Here is a 23,431-nt window from a genome sequence, read left to right as displayed (position 1 = left end):
ACAGATGTGAAAACTGACACTCACAAGATAAGTAAGTTTACATCAGTAAGCTTATGGGTAGTTGAGCTAGAATTAGAACCTGGTATGTATGGTTCTTCTGAAAAGGTAACTTCCTACATTGAGCAATTGTCAGCTGTTCACCTCTTTGTATGGCTTGTTTTGGGATAAGCTAAAGTATTTCAGACAGTGAATAAGTACTTGTCAGTGGGAGGCAAGGCAGAAGAGCTGTGGTAGAGATGGCCACCAAGTCCATGCACTCCTGTCCTATGGGCAATGGCATTGGATTCACCCTCACCTGTGTTAGAATTGAAATTCTTCCATTTAATATTTTATGACCTTGTTGAAGTCACTTATTCTTCTCTGATTCTAGAACAAGCAGAAAGATTTGTTACAGATGGCTTTTGAGTTAACAAACACTAATGATAGAAAAATAAAATACCAGAGTCTAAGGTTGGCAGAAAGACCCTGGATTCAAAGATACCAGAGCAGATAGTACCTGATTTTCTATGAAGATGGAGCTGGAAGAAAGTTCTGGGTCCAGCAAAACCAGGGAGAGCCAAGAAGGAAGCAAGTGCCCAAGAATTTACTGGGTATCTAACATCTGCATAGATTGGTAGATCACATTAGCAGACTAGAGTGAAAGCCTAAGGAATGACCACAGGTGGTGAATCCCACTCTAGAGAAACTAAGGGGACCAGGCTGGTAGTCAGCTGGGCCATCCTGATGGGTCAGTGCCCTGGATTGTTCAGTCAGTGCCTGTGCTCAACAGACTGATGCCAGGTCAGGACCGGTCAGAGAATATTTTAAATATCATCCCTGATTATAGGGTTGTAAATTCAAGCTGGTAGACATGTGATCAATGGAAGATTTATTTCAAAACCCAGAAAAATAGGAAACCAGTAAATTAGCATGGATTAGTTTTAAAAGAGGGGAATGATTTCAACATGAGTGTTTAACATTAAAAATTATCTCTTATCTGGGAACCAAGTCCTTTGGTCATTATTAAATGCCTCCTACCCAATATGGGATGATAAGCGTTAGAGAGTGGGCACCACTAGCCAGAAAGAGAACTCTAGGTATATCATTTCTTATGTCCCCAAGTCTAGCAAATGGTTGGAATATATTAAGCAATCAATTTATATCTGTTGGCTGCAGAATTATAACTCATATTTCCAGGGAGTTTTTAGCCATTGTGATTTTCTAAGCAATGTTTCCATAAGCACTTAACAAAGACTGTATCACTAATAAAATTACATCCTATAAAATGAATTCATAAATCACCATCATAAGATCATTCTTTAAATAATTTCTCCATTGTAAAGGAACAATCTTGATTTTATTGTGATAATCTATTCTTGAATAAAAATGAGTGGCCTGGTGCCAAAAAGACATGATGAATCTTTGCTAGAAATCTTCATCCAAAATTGAATTTGAACCTATGAAATGCTGAAGTCTTGAAGACTGAAAGGAAATAGTCAAACACAGTGGGTTGATGTCTGGGTTTCCCTGAGCCTCCCTCCTCCCCCAGCCTCACACTGAACACTGAGCATCATGACTGCTTCAGTCACTGACCAGCTCCCTGTAGACTGTGAGCTTCATGAGGCCAGGTGTCCATCTAGCTGGCCTTTGTGTTCCTAGTGTCCAATCTGCTGACTGCGTTGTCATGGCAGGTAGACAATACATTTTTTTTCTTTTTACAAATTTCAGATTACTATGAAGGGACATGCTATTAGGTTACATTGTTTGCTTTTATAATGTAAAGTCCAAGTGGTAGTTGTGTCCTTCACCCAGGCACTCAATTCATTTTTATTAAGTAAATGAATGAAGTTTAGCCATAATCAACAATCTGATTGTTGACCATTACACATGCAACAATACCATGATATAATAGTAGCTGTTATTGGTTATATATTAGTATGTGTTGTTACAATGAGAAATGAAATTCTTTGGTCAATGGAATGAAGTATTGCTATGTATAATTTTTGTAATATCTTTTGGAAAAATAATATATTTGGGTTCTCTGAAGAATGTGTTAAAATTTCAAAATAATGTGTACTAGGAGTATGTGAGGAATTAGTGATTTTCTTTTCTAAACAGAGCAAGGCTTTAAACATTTGATGTTATGGGGATGTTGATTTTCCTAGTCCTGCTCTCAAGTTAGGAAAAGAAACACTATACAAATGATATATAGTCATTGTAAAATTTTAACAATAAAATGAAGCAAAAGGAGTCAAAGTATTTGAAATAATCCATAATCCTAACACCTAAAGATAATCAATATAACTATTCAGGTCTATATGTATTTCTTTCACTCATATCTCTATTGCTGTCTATCTAGGTTTATCTTTCTCTTAACCCTCACAAACACAGTGTGTGTGTATATCTCTGTCTAAGCGTGCATAGTTTATTGAAGATGGAAATTTCTGTTTCAAAATATAATTCTCCCTCCACAGCTCCACTCTAGACATAGCAAATGTAGTGTCAGTGGAGTTATGAATAAAGTAAAGACTAGCTGGGCCAGTCTATGGTCAGATGTGTGTGTATGATTCAAAATGTAAATTAGGTATCAATCCTCAAATGTATATGATACATTTTTCAAAGTGCGATCACTGGGGAAAATGCAATTGGTCATTCTTAGATTCTTCTAGAAGCTTTACTATTTCATTTGTAATTAATTCAAATTTGTTTTAAGAATTTAGTTGATCACTGCATGTTATATAAATGTAACAAGATTTTATGTGTACCTCATAAATTTGTACATTTTTCTCTTATTTTTTATTAAATCATAAATGTGTACATTAATGCATTTATTGGGTACAGTGTGCTGATTTTGTATACAATTTGGAATTCTTTTTTTTTTTTTTTCATTAAAAGACTTTATTATCAGAAAGGCTAGTAATTCCGGAGGACAGCGAGAGTAATTTTGTGAATGTGGTTTTGTCTGTGTAACAAGTTTTAATAATTTATATAATTTCAAAAGTATACTAAAAATGTATTATACTTAATGTGATTAACAACATGTAGGCAAATTAAATACACATAATGGAAAAAATACACATAACAATTAAAAATCTAATCAAAAATCATCAATGAAACATCATTAAACATGCTATTAACTTGTTCTAAAATGCCTCATTACTTCCTCATTTTTTTTCAAGATTATTACCTTTATTCCCTCTTTCTGGTTTGGCCTGTTTGACTGACTTACTCTTCCTATGTTTAAAAGTGCATTCTCAGTTCAGAAATAGCTAAGAAAAGTCGTGGGGGTGTCTGTGTCTACCACATTCTCTACTTTTATTTATTTTATTTTCATATCTGTGAAATTGATTTATTTTTATTTTTTTTTTATTAAATCATAGCTGTGTACATTAGTATGATCATGGGGCACCATACACTTGGTTCACAGATCGTTTGACACATTTTCATCACACTAGTTAACATAGCTTTCGTAGCATTTTCTTAGTTATTTTGCTAAGACCTTTACATTCCGCATTTACTAGGATTCACATATACCCTTGTAAGATGCACTGCAGGTATAATCCCATTAATCCCCCTCCCTCTACCTACCTCCCCCCTCCCTCCCCTCCCTTTCCCCCTTCTCCCTATTCTTAGGTTGTAACTGGGTTACAGCTTTCATGTGAAGGTCCTACATTAGTTTCATAATAAGGGCGAGTACATTGGGTACTTTTTCTTCCATTCTTGAGACACTTTACTAAGAAGAATATGTTCCAGCTCCATCCATGTAAACATGAAAGAGGTAAGGTCTCCATCTTTTTTCAAGGCTGCATAATATTCCATGGTGTACATATACCACAATTTATTAATCCTGTAATCCCTCTACTGGGCATATACCCAGAAGACCAAAAATCATACCATAACAAAGATATTTGTATCAGAATATTTATTGCAGCCCTATTCATAATTGCTAAGTCATGGAAAAAGCCCAAGTGCCCATCGATCCACGAATGGATTAATAAATTGTGAAATTGATTTAAAGGGAAATAATCATTATGGTTAAATTGACTTGCAGGCTGTGCTGGTTAATTTTGTTTCTTGAAATTTGTGAAACATATGAATGGTATACATTGTATTTATAACATTAAGAAGCTTATAGTATAATACAAGAATAACTAACTTAGGACCTTCACATGAAAGCTATAACCAAGTTACAACCTAAGAACAGGGGGAAGGGGGAAAGCGTGGGGAGGGAGGGGGGAGGTGGGTAGAGGGAGGGGGATTGAAAGGATCACACCTGTGGTGTGTCTTACAAGGGTACATGTGAGCCTTGGCAAATGTGGAATGTAAATGTCTTGGCAAAGTAACTAAGAAAATGCCAGGAGGGCTATGTCAACTAATGAGATGAAAATGTGTCAAATATTCTATGAAACAAGTGTATGGTGCCCCATGATCATATTGATGTACACAGCTATGATTTAATTAAAAAAAATAGATGTAAAAACTTTAAAATCCATATACTGCTTCAATTTATTGAACATTTCCCAACTCATTAAAAACAAGTTAAAATGTATAAGTAACATAGTACAAATAATACAACCAACAAGATTTTTCAGAATATCCAACACTTTCTATCTAAAGTATTGTTATAATTACCCAATGATTACCTAAGTCCGATCTTCACAATTTGGAATTCTTACATAAAATTGATTAAATAATGCTCTTTATAAAAGGTTTGCTGTGAGAGACAAGCCACTTCACTTGTCTGATCTGTAGGTGGCAGTGGTCACTACCCTTTGGTCATGAATCCCACTAGCGGAGGTCAAGTTTTTTAAAAAAACGTTTTCCATCCCTTAACCTTGAGTCTTGATTTGTCTTTCAGGGCTAGGTGTATCTCCTGGAGACAGCATATGGATGGCTTGTGCTTTTCTATCCAATCAGCCAGCCTGTGCCTCTTCAATGGGGAATTCAATCCATTGATATTTATTGAGAGTATCATTAAGAGTGGTATAATGAGATACATCTTACAATGGTACATGTGAAACTTAATAAATGTAGAATATAAATGTCTTAACACAATAACTAAGAAAATGCCAGGAATGCTATGTTAACCAGTTTAATGAAAATATTTCAAATAGTATATAAAACCAGTGCATGGTGCCCCATGATTGCAATAATGTACACAGCTACAAGTTAATAAAAAAAAATAAATAAATAAATCTATCTCACTCTAAAAAAAAAAAAAAAAAGAGTGGTAGAATTTTATTCATCTTGGGTGGTGCCTGTGGCTCAAGGAGTAAGGCACCAGCCCCATATACCCGAGGTGGCAGGTTCAAACCTGGCCCCGGCCAAAAAAAAAAAAAAAAAAAATATTCATCTTGTTATGAAGTTGTGTAGTTTTATCCTTTGTGCCATTGTAAGAACTAAATTTTGGACTTTGGCTTCTAGTGTTTACTTAGGTGGTGGTCCATTGTGTTCAGTGTTGAGAATAGGTCTAAGCATTTCCTGTAGAGCTGTTCTTGTTGTGGTCAGTTTCTTCAGTGATTGTACATCCACCAAAGGTTTGATTTCTCCATCAATTTTGAAGCTTAGTTTAGCAGGATACAGAATTTTGGACTAAAAATTCTTTTGTTTAAGGATGTTGAAGTTGGATGGCCATGCTCATCTGGCTTGAAAATTTTCAGTTGAAAAGTATTCTGTCATCCAAATGGCTCAGCCCCCATAGGTCAGTTGGTGCTTACTCCTAGCTGCTTGCAGAATTTTCTTCTTCATCTTTTTTTTTCCCTTTTTTTTTTATTAAATCATAGCTGTGTACATCAATATGATCATGGGGCACCATACACTTGATTCATAGACCATTTGACACATTTTCATCACATTAGTTGACATATCCCTCCTGGCATTCTCTTAGTTACTTTGCTAAGACATTTACATTCCACATTTACCAAGCCTCACATATACCCTTGTAAGATGCACCACAGGTGTGATCCTTTCAATGTCCCTCGCTCTACCCACATCCCCCCTCTCTTCCCACCCTTTCCTCCTCCCCCCTATTCTTAGGTTGTAACTGGGTTATAGCTTTCATGTGAAGGTCCTAAATTAGTTTCATAGTAGGGGTGAGTACATTGGATACTTTTTCTTCCATTCTCGAGATACTTTACTGAGAAGAATATGTGGATGTGGGAGAAAAGGGAACACTTTTGCACTGCTGGTGGGAATGCAAATTAATACATTCCTTTTGGAAAGATATATGGAGAACACTTAGAGATCTAAAAATAGATCTGCCATTCAATCGTCTTCATCTTGACTTTGGACAGGTTCATTACAATGTGTATTGAAGAAGCTCTGTTAAAGTTGAGATGCCTTGAGGTTTGATATCTATCTGAAAGGAGTGTATGGGGATCTTTAGTAAAACTTGGGAAGTTTACATTATGATAGTCTCCAGTAGGGCTTCCACACCTTTGGGACAATCTTCTTCCCCTTCATGTCTTTCTATTATTCGTATGTTTGAATGCTTCATAGCATCTAGTAGATCTCTAAGTGCCTGTTCTGCTTTCTCTCTCTCTCTTTTTTTTCTGCCTCTGTAACTACCTGGGTTAACTAGGAACACTATGTCCTCTAGCTCTGAGGGTTTTTTTTTTTTTCTCCAGGGTCTAATCTATTTTTGACACTCTAAACTGCATCTTTCTATTCCCCAATTGCCCCATTCATTTCCTTAAGCTCCATCATATCCTTTCTATGTTCTACATATCTCTCATCCAACTTTTGGTTCTGTCTTTCTATTTTCTCATCCATTCTCTTTATTGTCTTAATCATCCATATTTCAAATTCCTTTTCTGTGAAATTCATTAATTCTTTATATGAGGAAACTTCTGTAAAAGCTGTCTCATGGTCCCTTGGAGGAATTGCTCTATTTTGTTTTTTCATGTTGCCTCAATTTTTCTATTGGTTCTTCCTCATGTGTGCTTTCTTCTTCTTCACTTCTTTGTGCTCTTTTTTCTCTCTGATTTCATCCTTTGTTTCAAATTACCTTATCTCAGAATTTAGGTGATGAAGAGACCTCTTGGTATGAGGCCAAACGGAGGAGACAGATAAAAAATGAACAGGGAGAAACAAGAGGAGAATAAAGAAAGAGGAAAAAAGAAGGAGACTAAAAGAGAAGAAAAAGGAAAAAAAAAGGGAAGGAGGAGTAACTGAAAGAAACTTGAAGAATAGGAGAGAAGGAGGTCAGGAAGCAAGGATGAGAGTGATGGAAGAAATGGTATTGATCAGCACAGTGCTAAGGCCATACCTGTAACTCAAGCATTTTGAAGGGCTGGGCTGGGTGCACTGCTAGAAATCAGGTGCTCCTTACCAGCCTCAGTAGACCCAGAGTCTTTCTCTGCCAAAAATAGGAAGAGAAGAAAAACAGCATAAGCAAAAATCAAAAAGGAAAAGTTAAGTAGGAATGAAAACAAAATGGAAAAATTCTGCAGTGTGATTGTGCCAACACTTTCTTCCTGGGACCAAAGGTAGAAAGGTCTCTTAGCCACCTTGAGCCAGAGTACTGCTGTGGCCTCCCTGCCAGACCACAGTTGTGTCACCCCAGCTCTCAGAAAAGAAAGAAAAAAAGAAAGGAAAGAAGGAAGGAAGGAAGGAAGGAAGGAAGGAAGGAAGGAAGGAAGGAAGATGAAGAAAGAAAGAAAGAAAGAAAGAAAGAAAGAAAGAAAGAAAGAAAGAAAGAAAGAAAGAAAGAAAGAAAGAAAGAAAGAAAGAAAGAAAACAGATAACAGAAATTGAACATACCATTGTATCAAAGAAAGGAGAAAGAGGGAAGTGGGATAAAGAAAGAAAGAAAGAAAGAAAGAAAGGAGAAAGACAAAACAAGGGAGGGAATATCTTAGAAGTTGCAGAAGCGATGTATGTGACAGAGATGAGAAAGGTAGAAGAGCCTCTATTTAAAGAGAGAATGTAGAGGAGTGAAATAGGGGAGAGAGAATAAATGAGGCTAAAGTACCGTAACCAAAAAATACAGAGCCCTTGCTCTTGATGAAAGTAAACATGGAATTTAAGAAAAGAACCAACCAAACAAATAAGCAAGAACCATAACACATCAACACACAATAACAAAAAGCTCTAGAAACCAAAAATAAGCAACTGAGAGGAGAGCAAGATGGTGGCCGAGTAACAGCTTCCTTGCATCTGGGCACCGTGAGTCTGGGGAGATAGGACTCCAGGCATCTCTGGCTGGTGGGATCTGCCTATCATCACCCCTGTGAGGACACAGGGAGTCAGCAAGAGACTTCTGGACCCCAAGAGGAGGACTAAAATAGTGGAAAAAAACGGCAAGTGGTCGCATGTGTTCAATCCGTCTAAACCCGCCTGGAACTGTAAGTTCAGTGGCAGCGACACTGCAAACCGGAAAGGCCTTACCTGTGAACTGTTTTGGTGTCTTTGGATTCAGCACTCAGTTGAACTGCCTTAGGGAGAGCCTGAGCGGGAGTGTGGAGAACTTTGGCTGTTGTCTAGGGCCCCAGTCTGAGCCACCGCGCCAGACAGAGCTAATAGTGTTTGGCAGTGGGACATAGGGAGCCATTGTGAATGAACTGCCCCCAGCAAGCTCCGCCCTCAGGGTCGCAGAGCTATATTCAGGTGGGAGCTGGTAACCTAGCAACTGAGTAGCCTAAGGGTGGGGTCTGAGCCGCCTTGCAGCCCTAACCCTCAGGGGCACAGTGAGACCGGTTTTGGCACACTGGGTAAGTGGATAGCCACTTCAGCAGTGATTCCAGCAACAAGCAATTTCCTGGGAAAGCTTCTGCTCAGCAAGTTCACAAGTTCAAAGTGCCTTTTAAGTGGGGTGAAGAGAGATTTAGGGTGTCTATCTGCTGGGGTTTGAGAAATCAGCAACCTCCAGTCGTAACAGAACTGTGATTAACATCTCATACCCCAGAAGACCACGTGCTGCCCAGACAATATTCAACAACATATATATATATATATACTGCTTTGTTTTTGGTTGTGTGTTTTTGTTTGTTTGTTTATTTTGATGATGTTTTGTTTTTTAATTTCAACCTTTTCTGTAAAGATCTTTTTTCTTTCTCAATTTTTCTAGTTTAATTACAATTTCCCATTGCTGCCTTTTTCAATAACTAGAACTTCATTTTTGCTAGTGTTTCTACTGCTATTATTTGGTTTTTCACCCAATTTTATCCCCATAAAGTTTTCTGTTTGCTCCTTTTGGTTTGATTTATAGCATTTTTGTCTTTCCTCTCTACTTGGTGGAGGTGGGGTACTGTGTCTGATCAGGTTAGCAAAGAGCTGCTGACCTCAAGAGAACCACCCAACTGGGCATCCCCAGAAGTTGGGTTTTTTTTTAATGTTGTGTCAAAGTACCCTACTGTACACCTATATTGCTCTGTCTCCCTCTTTCTGTGCCTCTCTTCTTTTGTCAATATTCCTTTTACCCACCCCTTCTCCTTTCTCTATTTTTTTTTTCTTTTCACTCGGTCCTCCTTTTTTTCATCCCTTTCTTGCTCTTCAACCTTCTCACCCTTCTGGTCCGTACCAAAAAAAAATTAATGAACCATTAGTCCACAGGCACGAGAACTTAAAGAGCAAGAGGAAGTGAAAGGAAAATTAGGGCAAGGAAACAGATAAAAGAAATCACTCATGAGGAAGTATCAGCAGAAAACTCCAGGCAACATGAAGAACCAGTCCAGAACAACCCCCCCCCAAGGGAACCGGAGGTAGCTACTGCAGAGAATTCCACCTATAAAGAAATGTTAGGAATGACAGAAAGGGAATTTAGAATACACATGATGAAAACAATGAATGAAATGATGGAAACAATGAAGGAAACTGCTAATAAAGTGGAAAATAACCAAAAGGAAATCCAAAAACAGAATCTAATAAGAGATGAAAGATATGAAGAATACAAAAAGGATATAGCAGAGCTGAAGGTACTGAAACAGTCAATTAGGGAACTTAAAGATGCAATGGAAAGTATCAGAAACAGGTTAGACCACGCAGAAGAAGCAATTTCATGGGTAGAACACAAAGTTCTTTAGATAACACAGATAGTAAAAGAGGCAGAAAAGAAGAGAGAGAAAGCAGAATGTTCACTGTCAGAATTATGGCACTTTATGAAGCGTTCCAATATACGAGTTATAGGAATCCCAGAAGGGGAAGAAGAATGCCCCAGAAGAATGGAAGCCATACTAGAGAATATCATAAAAGAAAATTTCCCAAATATCACCAAAGATTTTGACACACTGCTTTCAAAGGGATATCAGACCCCAGGTCGGCTCAACTGTAACCGAGCGTCTCCAAGACACATTGTGATGAACCTGTCCAAAGTCAAGACAAAAGAAAAGATTCTGCAAGCTGCCAGGAGTAAGCGCCAGTTGACCTACAGGGGAAAATCCATCAGAGTGACCGCAGACTTCTCTAATGAAACTTTCCAAGCAGGAAGACAAAGGTCATCTACCTTTAATTGACTTAAACAGAACAATTTCCAGCCCAGAATTCTGTACCCTGCTAAGCTAAGCTTTAAAATTGATGGAGAAATCAAATCCTTTACGGATATACAAACATTGAGGAAATTCACCACAAAAAGACCAGCTCTACAGGAAAAACTTCAACCTGTTCTGCACACTGACCACCACAATGGATCAGCAGCAAAGTAAGAAATCAGAAATTAAAGGACAGACCCTAACCTCCACACTGATGCAAAAAATAAAACTAAGCAATGGACTCTCACAAAATAAGATGAATAGAACACTACCCCACTTATCAATTATCTCAATAAATGTTAATGGCTTGAATTCCCCACTGAAGAGACATAGATTGGCTGACTGGATTAAAAAAACACAAGCCATCCATTTTGCTGTCTGCAAGAAACACACCTGGCTTCAAAAGACAAATTAAAGCTCCAAGTCAAGGGTTGGAAGACAATTTTTCAGGCAAATGGAATTCAGAAGAAAAGAGGAGTTGCAATCTTATTTTCAGATTCATGTGGATTTAAAGCAACTAAAGTCAAAAAAGACAAAGATGGTCACTTTATATTGGTCAAGGGAAAAATACAACAAGAAGACATTTCAATTCTACATATTTATGCACCCAATTTAAATGCTCCCAGATTCCTGAAACAGACCTTACTCAGTCTGAGCAATATGATATCTGATAACACCATAATAACAGGGGACTTTAACGCTCCTCTTACAGAGCTGGACAGATCCTCTAAACAGAAATTAAACATAGATATAAGAGATTTAAATGAGACCCTAGAACAACTCTGCTTGATAGACGCATATAGAACACTCCATCCCAAAGATACAGAATATACATTCTTCTCATCACCCCATGGAACATTCTCCAGAATTGATCATATCCTGGGACACAAAACAAATATCAACAGAATCAAAAGAATTGAAATTTTACCTCGTATCTTCTAAGACCATAAGGCACTAAAGGTGGAACTCAACTCTAACAAAAATGCTCAACCCCACACAAAGGCATGGAAACTTAACAATCTTCTGTTGAATAACAGATGGGTGCAGGAAGAAATAAAACAGGAAATCATTAACTTCCTTGAGCATAACAACAATGAAGACACAAGCTACCAAAACCTGTGGGATACTGCAAAAGCAGTTTTGAGAGGAAAATTCATCGCTTTAGATGCCTACATTCGAAAAACAGAAAGAGAGTGCATCAACAATCTCACAAGCCATCTTATGGAATTGGAAAAAGAAGAACAATCTAAGCCTAAACTCAGTAGAAGAAAAGAAATCTCCAAAATCAAATCAGCGATCAATGAAATTGAAAACAAAAGAATCATTCAGAAATTTAATGAAACAAGGAGTTGGTTCTTTGAAAAAATAAATAAAATAGATAAACCATTGTCCAGACTAATTAGAGATAGAAAAGTAAAATCTCTAGTAACCTCAATCAGAAAAGATAAAGGGGAAATAACAATTGATCCCACAGAGATACAAGAGATCATCTATGAATACTACCAGAAACACTATGCCCAGAAATTTGACAATGTGAAGGAAATGGATCAATATTTGGAATCACACCCTCTCCGTAGACTTAGCCAGGAAGAAATAGAGCTCCTGAACAGACCAATTTCAAGCACTGAGATCAAAGAAACAATAATAAATCTTCCAACCAAAAAATGCCCTGGTCCAGATGCCTTCACACCAGAATGCTATCAAACGTTCAAGGAAGAGTTTATTCCTGTACTGAAGAAATTATTCCAACAAATTGAGGAAGAAGGAATCTTCCCCAACACATTCTATGAAGCAAACATCACACTGATACCCAAACCAGGAGAAGACTCAACCAAAAAGGAGAATTTCAGACCAATCTCTCTCACGATTATAGATGCAAAAATACTCAACAAAATCCTAGCCAATAGATTACAGCTTATCATCAAAAAAGTCATTCGTCATGATCAGGTAGGCTTCATCCCAGGGATGCAAGGCTGGTTTAACATACGCAAATTCATAAACATTATCCACCATATTAACAGAGGCAAAAATAAAGATCACATAATCCTCTCAATAGATGCAGAAAAAGCATTTGATAAAATCCAACATCCTTTTCTGATTAGAATACTGAAGAGTATAACATAGGTGGCACATTTCTAAAACTGATTGAAGCTGTCTATGACAAACCCACAGCTAATATTTTACTGAATGGAGTAAAACTGAAAGCTTTTCCTCTTAGAACTGAAACCAGACAAGGTTGTCCTCTGTCACCTTTACTATTCAACACAGTGCTGGACGTTCTAGCCAATACAATTAGGCAAGGAAAGGAAATAAAGGGAATCTAAATGGGAGCAGAGGAGGTCAAACTCTCCCTCTTTGCTGACAACATGAACTTATACTTAGAGAACCCCAAAGACTCAAGCACAAGACTCCTAGAAATCATCAAAAAATACAGTCATGTTTCAGGATATAAAATCAATGTCCACAAGTCAGTAGCCTTTGTATACACCAATAACAGTCAAGATTAGAAGCTAACTAAGGACACAACACCCTTCACCATTGTTTCAAAGAAAATGAAATACCTAGGAATATACCTAACAAAGGAGGTGAAGGACCTCTATAAAGAAAACTATGAAATCCTCAGAAAGGAAATAGCAGAGGATATTAACAAATGGAAGAACATACCATGCTCATGGATAGGAAGAACCAACATTGTTAAATTGTCTATACTTCCCAAAGCAATCTACCTATTCAATGCCATTCCTATCAAAATACCAACATCATACTTCCAAGATTTGGAGAAAATAATTCTGTGTTTTTCATGGTACCAGAAAAGAAACCCCGTATAGCTAAGGCAGTTCTTAGTAATAAAAATAAAGCTGGGCACATCAGCATACCAGATTTTAGTCTGTACTACAAAGCCATAGTGATCAAGACAGCATGGTACTGGCACAGAAACAGAGACATAGACACTTGGAATCAAATTGAAAACCATGAAATGAAACTAACATCTTACAACCACCTAATCTTCGATAAACCGAACAAGAACATACCTTGGGGGAAAGACTCCCTATTCAATAAATGGTGTTGGGAGAACTGGATGTCTAAATTTAAAAGATTGAAAGTGGACCCACACCTTTCCACACTCACAAAAATTGATTCAACATGGATAAAGGACTTAAATTTAAGGCATGAAACAATAAAAATCCTCAAAGAAGGCATAGGAAAAACAGTGGAAGATATTTTCCTTGGGAAAGACTTCATGAAGAAGACTGCTATGGCAATTGCAACAACAACAAAAATAAACAAATGGGACTTCATTAAACTGAAAAGCTTCTGTACAGCTAAGGAGACAATAACCAAAGCAAAGAGACAACCTACACAATGGGAAAGGATATTTGCATATTTTCAATCAGACAAAAGCTTGATAACCAGGATCTGTAGAGAACTCAAATTAATCCACATGAAAAAAGCCAACAATCCCATATATCAATGGACAAGAGACATGAATAGAATCTTCTCTAAAGATGACAGATGAATGGCTAACAAACACATGAAAAAATGTTGATCATCTCTATATATTAGAGAAATGTAAATCAAAACCACCCTGAGATATCATCTAACCCCAGTGAGAATGGCCCACATCACAAAATCTCAAAACTGCAGATGCTGGCGTGGATGTGGAGAGAAGGGAACACTTTTACACTGCTGGTGGGACTGCAAACTAGTACAACCTTTCTGGGAGGAAGTATGGAGAAACCTCACAGCACTCAAGCTAAAACTCCCATTTGATGCTGCAATCCCCTTACTGGGCATCCACCCAGAAGGAAAAAAATCCTTTTATCATAAGGACACTTGTACTAGACTTTTTATTTCAGCTCAATTTACAATCGCCAAAATGTGGAAACAGCCTAAATGCCCACCAAACCAGGAATGGATTAACAAGCTGTGGTATATGTATACCATGGACTATTTTTCAGCTATTAAAAAAAAATGGAGACTTTACATCTTTCCTATTAACCTGGATGGAAGTGGAAGATATTATTCTTAGTAAAGCATCACAAGAATTGAGAAGCATGAATCCTATGTACTCCATTTTGATATGATATGTCCCCATGATATGAGGACAATTAATGACGATTAAGGTTGTGGGGTGGAGGAGGAAAAGCAGAGAGAGGGACAGAGCGAGGGGGGTGGGGCCTTGGTGTGTGTCACACTTTATGGGGGCAAGACATGATTGCAAGAGGGACTTTACCTAACCATTGCAATCAGTGTAATCTGGCTTACTGTACCCTCAATGAATCCCCAACAATAAAAAATATATATAAAAATAAATAAGCAACCTCAGCAACAAATAAAGGAACAAAAAAGAAAAAAGAAAAAATGCTAACAACACCAACTAGAAAACAGAAAAAAGTAAAAAGATAAAAATATTAAAAAATAATTATATATAAACATATATGTAAATTCGTATATATTTATATAAATATGTATGTGGTAGAAGGGTTCAATTTTAGTAGGAATATATTTATGTTGCAATATATTGCTAGTACACCAGGTGGTGCTGTAGCTCTAGAAGACGGACAACACCACTAGTAACCTCTCTCTGGATCCCAAGCATAGACCTGTTTCCCAACTTAATTGTATGGGTGATTGCCTGATTATTTCCTCAGCATTCAGGCCCCACCAGGTGGGGATCTCAACACTCTCCGGAATGTTTCAGAGGCAGGTCTTGATGTGCCCCCAGACAACCGTTCCCATGGAGTCTGGGGGCTTGGGGGGAGATTAAAACATTAAAACCCCAAAAGATCTCAGCAGGGAGTCTCTGAAACTGTAAAACTCTGCTCCTCATCAGACAACATTATAACTTATAAACTCATTACAGTAAATTCTATGTATCTCACTCTTTGATAATTTCAGGTCCTTTTCCTGCTAAATGTTGAAAACTAGGTAAATATCCCCATAATTCTGTATTCTCCTCTTGTATACTTTTACTGTTTTCAGTAATAAGAGTATCCTGATGGGCACCTCTACCTCTGTAATGTATAGTGTGAAAATTAGATGTGAACACCACTTATTAGAGAATACACTTCACTGTATAGTTGCTGATTCATTTAGTTTTCTTATACCACTTTTAATATCTGAAACTATGAGACACTGGAAAAATAAGCTGACCATGTTATTCTTCTTTTTTTCTTTGAAGCTTGCACTTTAATTTTTAAATTTTTTATTATGTACATTAATGCATTTATGGGGTACAATGTGCTGATTTGATGTACAATGTGGAAAGATTACATCAAACTGGTTAACATAACCATCACTTCACTTATTTATTTGTTGTGGTAAGACTTTTGTACTCTACTTTCAATAGTTTTGAAATGTACCATCACATTGTGCACATTCTCCCTCTCCCGGCCTCCCACTTCTCCTCCCCTCTTCCTCCTCTCCCCTCCTTCTTTGTGGCCTATAGTTGTATTTTATCATTTGTGTGAATGTGTAGGTGATTTTATATTGGCTTCATTATAGTATTGAGTACATTGGATACTTTTTCTTCCATTCTTGAGATACTTTACTAAGAAGAATATGTTCCATGCAGGTAAACATAAAACAGGGAAAGTCTCCATATTTTTATGGCTGCATAGTATTCCATGGTACACATATAACACAGTTTGTTAATACAATCATGGGTCAGTGGGCACTTGGGCTGCTTCCATGACTTGGCAATTATGAATTGGGCTGCAATAAACATTCTGGTGCAAATTTCTTTGTTGTAAAATGATTTTTGATCATCTGGGTAAATACCTAGTAGAGGAATTGAAGGATCGAATGGTAGGTCTACTTTTAGTTCTTTGAGTATTCTCTACACTTATTTCCAAAAAGGACATATTAGCTTGCATTCCCACCAACAGTGTAGAAGTGTTCCCTTCTCTCCACATACATGCCAACATCGTAGTTTTGGGATTTTGTGATGTGAGCTAATCTTATGGGAGTTAGATGATATCTCAAAGTGGTTTTGATTTGCATTTCTCTGATGATTAAAGATGATGAGCATTTTTTTTGTGTGTTTGTAGGCCATGCACCTGTCTTCTTCAGAGAAGCTTCTATTCAAGTTTCTTGCCCACAAAGAAATTGGGTTATTTGTTCTTTTCTTATTGATTAGTTTGAGTTCTCTCTGGATTCTAATTATCAGACCTTTGTTGAAAACATAACCTGCAAATATTTTTTCTCATTCTGAAGGCTATTTGTTTGCTTTACTTATTGTGCTCTTGGCTGTGCAAAAGATTTTTAGTTTGATCAGATCTTAGTAATATATTTTTGATGTTGCTTCAATTTCTGGGGGGGTCCTCCTCATAAAACATTCTCCCAAGCCAATTTCTTCAAGCATTTCCCTGCACTCTCTTCTAGCATTTTTATAGTTTCATGTCTTAAGTTTAAATCTTTTATCCATTGAGAATCAATTTTTATTAATGGTGAAAGGTGAGGGTCCAGTTTTAGTCTTCTACAGGCTGCCAGCCAGTTCTCCCAGCACCATTTGTTAAATAGGGAATTTTTCCCCCAAAGAATGCTTTTGATAGGCATAGCAAAGGTCAAATGATAAATGGCTGGGTTCACCTCCTGGTTCTTTATTGTGTTCCATATATCTACATCTCTGTTTTTGTGCCAGTACCATGCTGTTTTGATCACTATAGATTAATGGTATAGCCTGAAGTCTGATAATGTGATTCCTTCTGATTTTTTTTTATTTCTGAGTAATGTATTGACTACTCAAGGTTTTTTCTGATTTCATATAAAATAAAGTACTATTTGTTCAAGCTCTTTAAAGTGTGACAATGGTGCTTTAATAAGGATTGCATTAAATCTGTAGGTTTGCTACAGACATTTTAACAATGTTGGTTCTTCCCATCCATGAGCATGATATGTTTTTTCATTTGTTAAACTCTTCAGCTATTTCTTTTCTCAGAGTTTCATAATTATCTTTATAGAGATCTTTCATGTCCTTTGTTAGGTAAATTTCAAGATATTTCATCTTCTTTGGCACTACTGTAAAGGAATAGAGTCCTTGATTATATTTTCAGGTTGACTGAATACACAAGTTTGTGTATTCTCCAAACTTCTTTCTAAAAAGAACATATTAGCTTGCATTCCCACCAACAGCTACTGATTTATAAGTATATGCTACTGATTTTTAAGTATTGATTTTGTATCCTGAGATGCTACTATATTCCTTGATCACTTCTAAGAGTTTTGTAGTTGAGTCCCTGGGGCTTTCCAGATATAAGATCATATGATCTGCAAACAGTGAGAGTTTGATCTCCTCTGACCCATTTTGATACCCTTGATTGCTTTCTCTTGCCTGATTGTGATGGCTAAGACTTCCATTACTATGTTGAATAGCAGTACAGACAACGGGCATCCTTGTCTAGTTCCAGATCTCAGCGAAAATTTTTCAATTTTACTCCATTCAACATGATATTGGCTGTGAATTTAATGTAGATGGCCTTTATCAGTTTAAGAAATGACCCATCTAAGACTATTTTCTTAAGTTTTCTAATCATGAAAGGATGCTGGATATTATCAAAGGCATGGAATATTATGCAGCCTTAAAAAAGATGGAGACTTTACCTCTTTCATGTTTACATGGATGGAGCTGGAACATATTCTTCTTAGTAAAGTGTCTCAAGAATGGAAGAAAAAGTACCCAAAGTACTCGCCCTTATTATGAAACTAATGTAGGACCTTCACATGAAAACTATAACCCAGTTACAACCTAAGAATAGGGAGAAGGGGGAAAGGGAGGGGAGGGAGGGGGGATATAGGTGGAGGGAGGGGGATTAATGGGATTACACCTGCGGTGCATCTTACAAGGGTATATGTGAATCCTAGTAAATGTGGAATGTAAAGATCTTAGCAAAATAACTAAGAAAATGCCACGAAAGCTATGTTAACTAGTGTGATGAAAATGTGACAAATGGTCTATGAACCAAGTGTATGGTGCCCCGTGATCATACTAATGTACACAGCTATGATTTAATAAAAAAAATTAATAAATAAAAAAAGCTTTTTCTGCATCAGTTGAGAGAAACATATGGTCTTTCATTTTTATTGTATTTATGTGAGGTACTATATTTATAGATTTTTGTATATTGTAACATATATATCCCTTGTAACCTTGAGATAATATTATTCTTATAACTAAGAAATGTGCTAATCACTGACTAACCTTCAAAGATGCTAGATCTCAGTTAATGTTTATGAATATTATATATATTTACATATTTTTTTTTACAATCTTTTTTTTTTTTTTATTTGGCCAGGGTTGGGTTTGAACCTGCCACCTCTGGTATATGGGGCTGGCACCCTACTCCTTTGAGCCACAGGTGCCACCCTATTTACATATCTTATACATGCTGTCTGTATAATACAGTACTCTCTGTAGTATATAAGTAGTATATACAGAATAAAAATGAAATTATATAATAAATGTTATAAACATGTCTTTTTGCTTAATAACATGTCATGAATATTGATCCATTGAAAATTTTAAATTTTGAATACCTATAGCATTTGTTTTGATTTGAATTATTTCCATGCTATAAATATAGCATGATTTCCCAACTAGTATGAAGAGTGATTTAGAAAAAGTATTTGTGTTGTGCTTTCTATTAATATAACACTGAAAGACTGATAAGTATATTAATTAGTAATTCTAGAATTAAATTTAATGATTGATTTAATTTTTAGTTTACCATCACTTCATATTTGTTTAAGGTTAAGGGTTGAATATTTCACAAGCAGATCAAGAAGCATATGGGCTAAGAAGATGAATTCTGCATAAAACAAAAACCGTACATGGTTGTAAATACTATTCATTTTCATCTTCATTAAAAATTTTATGTTCCAAAGTTAGTTCTATAAATGCAACATATACTACCTTCCCTTTCAATGACAGCATCAATTAGAGAACATCAGTTACACCAAGGACCTAGAGTGATTTTCAAAATCTGAAAATTCCTTGTTGTGTATAATAAATAAAAAATGAGTCTTACCATATTATCTTTCACATTAAAAATATGTGCTTAATATCCATTAGCGACTATTATGAGTATGAGCTGTAACTATTAAAAATGATAAAGTTGGGCAGCGCCTGTGGCTCAAGGAGTAGGGCGCCAGTCCCATATGCCGGAGGTGGCGGGTTCAAACCTAGCCCCGGCCAAAAACCACAAAAAAAAAAAAAAAAAAAAGATAAAGTTATTACTTTTTTTTTGGAAAATGTAAAAATTTATGTACTAATATATAATCTCTTCGCTTTCTCTATCTACAAACGTCAGAATGCGTCATCTTCATGCAAACAGTTGTTCAGAATCAACTACCAAAGCAAGCAACAAACCAAAGACCCCTGTCAGTGACACACAGATGAATCTCTACTCTTTAGCAGTCTTTGATGATTTCAGGATTTGCAGCTTGAGCTCCTTTATCATCATCTCTAACTTCTGTCTTGCCTCCCGCTCCTGTCTGAGCTCGTCCTGGAGTTCCTGCCTGTCGGCCTCAGCGTGGTCCAGTCTCTGCCTCAGCTCCGCCAACTGGGCTGCGTACTCCGCCTCCTTATCTTTTTCCAAATTCGAGTCACAGGAGCATTTTTGCTTCATTACTTGTTTCGATTTTTTCTCTAAATCTTTCTGTTCAACATAAAATTCTTCCATTCTTTGAGCATGTTCATTCTGCAAAGATTCGAGCTCTCTCTGCAAATTCTGCTGCTCTTCAGTCAGCTCCTTCATAGCCCGTGAGCTGCCCAACATCTCCACTTGCATCTGAAGTTGTTGCTTTTTTTGCAAAATTGAGTGCAGTTTTTCTTGTTGTTTTACGTAAGTTCTCATTACTTCTTCCATGATTTTTCCCTTATCATCCTCACAAGTGACGTCTCTGACAAGCAGTGGGGAGGAAGCTGTAGCACTCAGGTCTCTGACAAAGTTGCAAGCAGTCGACTCAGACTTTTTTTTTTTTTTTTTTTTTTGTAGAGACAGAGTCTCACTCTATGGCCCTTGGTAGAGTGCCGTGGCCTCACACAGCTCACAGCAACCTCCAACTACTGGGCCTAAGCGATTCTCTTGCCTCAGCCTCCCAAGTAGCTGGGACTACAGGCGCCCGCCACAACGCCTGGCTATTTTTTGGTTGCAGTTTGGCCGGGGCCGGGTTTGAACCCGCCACCCTTGGTACATGGGGCCGGCACCCCACCGACTGAGACACAGGCGCCGCCGACTCAGACTTTTTTTTACTTGTAGAATTATTTGAGTTTGATGAGTCTAAATGGCTACAAAATTCTCTGCTTGATTTTAAATCCATTTTCTCCTGCTCCTCAAGTGAGACATCTGGATAAGATGCTGTTTTCTGATGCTTACTGCTACCGTAAGGCTTGTCTGCCTGTCTGGACGTGGACTTACTTGCCTCTGCCTTGGTGATCTCTTTAGACTGGGACACAGCAGAAGTAAGTGACACGTTTGGGGCAACCACTTTATCACACATGTATAAGTAGTAACTGGGGTGTAAAAATGAATGTGTCTGAGGAGCGTGGTCACCTTCCTGCTTTATCACAGGGCACCATGACTGCACCTCCATCCCTGGTGGCGCGTCCGTCTTGGATTGATTTCTCTTCCCATTTCTCAGGCTAAATTTCTCCTTCATTTCTTCCAAAATTATCTTTAGTTTCTTTTCTTCAGGTGTCCCTAAGTATTTTTGGTTCACGTGAAGATAACAATGCCATTTGGCCGATTCAAAGCCCCAGTGGCAAGTTCTCTTGTCAGGTGACCTGTGGGAATGCATCACGAAGGTCTCAGGCGCGAACAACCCGCAGCACTCCAGACACTGGATACACGGAGCGTCAGGCTGAACATAAAACTGGGGTGCAAACAGACCCTGACATTTGCCCAGACACTCATGCTCCACTTCAAAGGCACTGCCAGTTTCCTTTAACTGGGCCAAAGAGTTTTTAGCAGGAAGTATGCTACCATTTTGAGGAAAAGTTCTCGGCCGCAACAAAGCGTTACATAATCTCTGTGCATCAGTTAAGGTGATCAGCCCACAGGATGGGGCGGTGAATGGGAGGATTCCCAGGACCTTCAAGATGTGGAGCTGATCTGAAGTACACCTGGAGCAGTATATGTACAACTCATCACACACTGTATTTATTTGCTGGAGTGTAAATTCTCGGAGAACAGAGTTTAAGACTTGGGGCAAACAGAGTCTCTTTTCTCCTCCAACTTGAAAACAAGAAATAGACTCCCCTTCCAGCACGGTCTGGGTGAGCTCTGTGGAACTGTCGGGAGGGATGAGCAGAGGGCCAGGGAGAACCTGAGGGGAGGGCAGAGGCAGGAACACAGTGGGTGACATGCTTTCTTGGGAACAGTGGGCGGAGAATGCCGCTGGTCCACCCAGGGAGCTCTGACTGCTCAGGTGGAACTGTGCCAATGTATGCTTCAAACTGGGATTCAGACTGAAAGGCTCGGGCACAGACGCACAGGCACGCAGGCTCCCTGGGACTCTGTGCACAGTCATCCAAGCGCTCCTCCTTAACCACCGGCACCTTGGTGATCACTCTTCCATTTGCACGAATGTCTGTCATCATTTTCTTTGCTGGAGGGCTGCCATCATCTCCCATCCCATTCAGTTTTTTATTTGAGCCTTGAACCAAGGAGAAATTAGTCTGTAGGTTTTCCATTGCTATGCTATCCTGTTAAATAATTAAGCCTGAGATTTGCATTTTTATTTAGTTGCTTATTTAAAGAGAAAAAAGCTACGTATACAAAATGCTTGTAACTTTCACAGAAAAATCTAAATTTCCAGAGAAAGAGCTCCTTAAATTCCTCAGCGGAATTCATAACTTTGTTTTGGTTCTGTTTATAATCTAGTATAATTTCACTACAAATGCTATAAAATTTCTTATTTTGCCTTTGATAATAAATATAATTTTAAGCAGCACACCTCTGAGGAAACGTTTGTTTTCTTGAATTGCTTCAGCTATGAGTATTGAAATAGTTACCAATTCCTCAATTCAAGATGTTCAGGTGCAATGCAATGATTTGGTTGATATAAGCAAAATAGGTGGAAAGTTTATGTATTACTTGTGTCATACAATCCAGACTCAAACACAAGTCAGAATGATGCAACCAAATTTAATTTCTGCCACCAAGTCCACCAAAATCAGGGGCTTGGGGAATGTCTCCCTTAAAAAACACTGATCTGTGCTGGAAAACTGCAGACTGCTGTAAATCCTCACAGCCTCTGACTCCTCTTGAACGTCTACAATCGACACCAATAACTTAACAAAAAACTGCCCAGTTATCTTCAAGGATTATAGTTTATTCTTCTTTTAATTAATCTGCACCCGCCGCCTTCGGCTGTGCCGGCGCGGCTCAGAACCCACACATCGCTACACACTGCCTGACGTCACCGAGCCCCGGCCCGCCCACGTCACTGCGGAGACACTCGGCTTCCGGCAGACGCCGCCGCCGTCTCCGGCCGCACTGGGGGACGGGGACGTGGGGGGAGGGGGCCGGGGCGGGGTGGCGGAGGGGGGAAGGGGACGGAGCCAGCTGCTGGCCCGCCGGCGTTTCTGTCGCGCTCCGGTCCTCGGGATGCGCGCCGCCGGCCTGCTGGGTCCCGCATGCCCCCGCGCCGCTTCTCGCGCGCCCCTCCCCCAGGCGCGCGCCCGGCCCAGCCGTCTGGGCTGCCGGCGCGGCGCTGTCTCAAGTTATTACTTTTTTAAACTCAATTCTTATGCCATGATACGTTTAAATTTCTTATTTAAACATCAAAGAAAACTGAGATAAATTAAATCACTTCAGAGATTTTATAAATCCTTTATTATTTCTAAAAAAATAGTTTTACCTAATATAATAAAACTGGGCAGAGATTTTCACAAGAATATGAATTTATTTAGTCAAAGAAAAATCAGTGAACCACTCCATAGTAACTAAAGTCCCACTTCTATCTAAAAATGAGCAGTCACTGGT

At 38.2% G+C, this 23,431-nt stretch overlaps 1 protein-coding gene across 1 annotated transcript; it reads right to left on the bottom strand.

Moving 5' to 3' along the window:
* Nucleotides 1–19,785: 19,785 nt before the first annotated feature.
* Nucleotides 19,786–22,805, bottom strand: LOC128579373 (ski-like protein). Its single transcript, XM_053581505.1, is given in 3 exon segments — nucleotides 19,786–20,407; nucleotides 20,670–21,945; nucleotides 21,947–22,805. Coding segments are annotated over 3 exon segments (2,028 nt in total). The 5' UTR covers nucleotides 22,138–22,805; the 3' UTR covers nucleotides 19,786–19,846.
* Between the last annotated feature and the right edge of the window lie 626 nt (nucleotides 22,806–23,431).

Source organism: Nycticebus coucang, unplaced genomic scaffold, assembly GCF_027406575.1.
Source record: "Nycticebus coucang isolate mNycCou1 unplaced genomic scaffold, mNycCou1.pri scaffold_49, whole genome shotgun sequence".
In the NCBI taxonomy this organism is placed as follows: Eukaryota; Metazoa; Chordata; class Mammalia; order Primates; family Lorisidae; genus Nycticebus; species Nycticebus coucang.
Note: the sequence above shows the minus strand (reverse complement) of the source record. Positions and strands in the feature narration are given on the sequence as shown.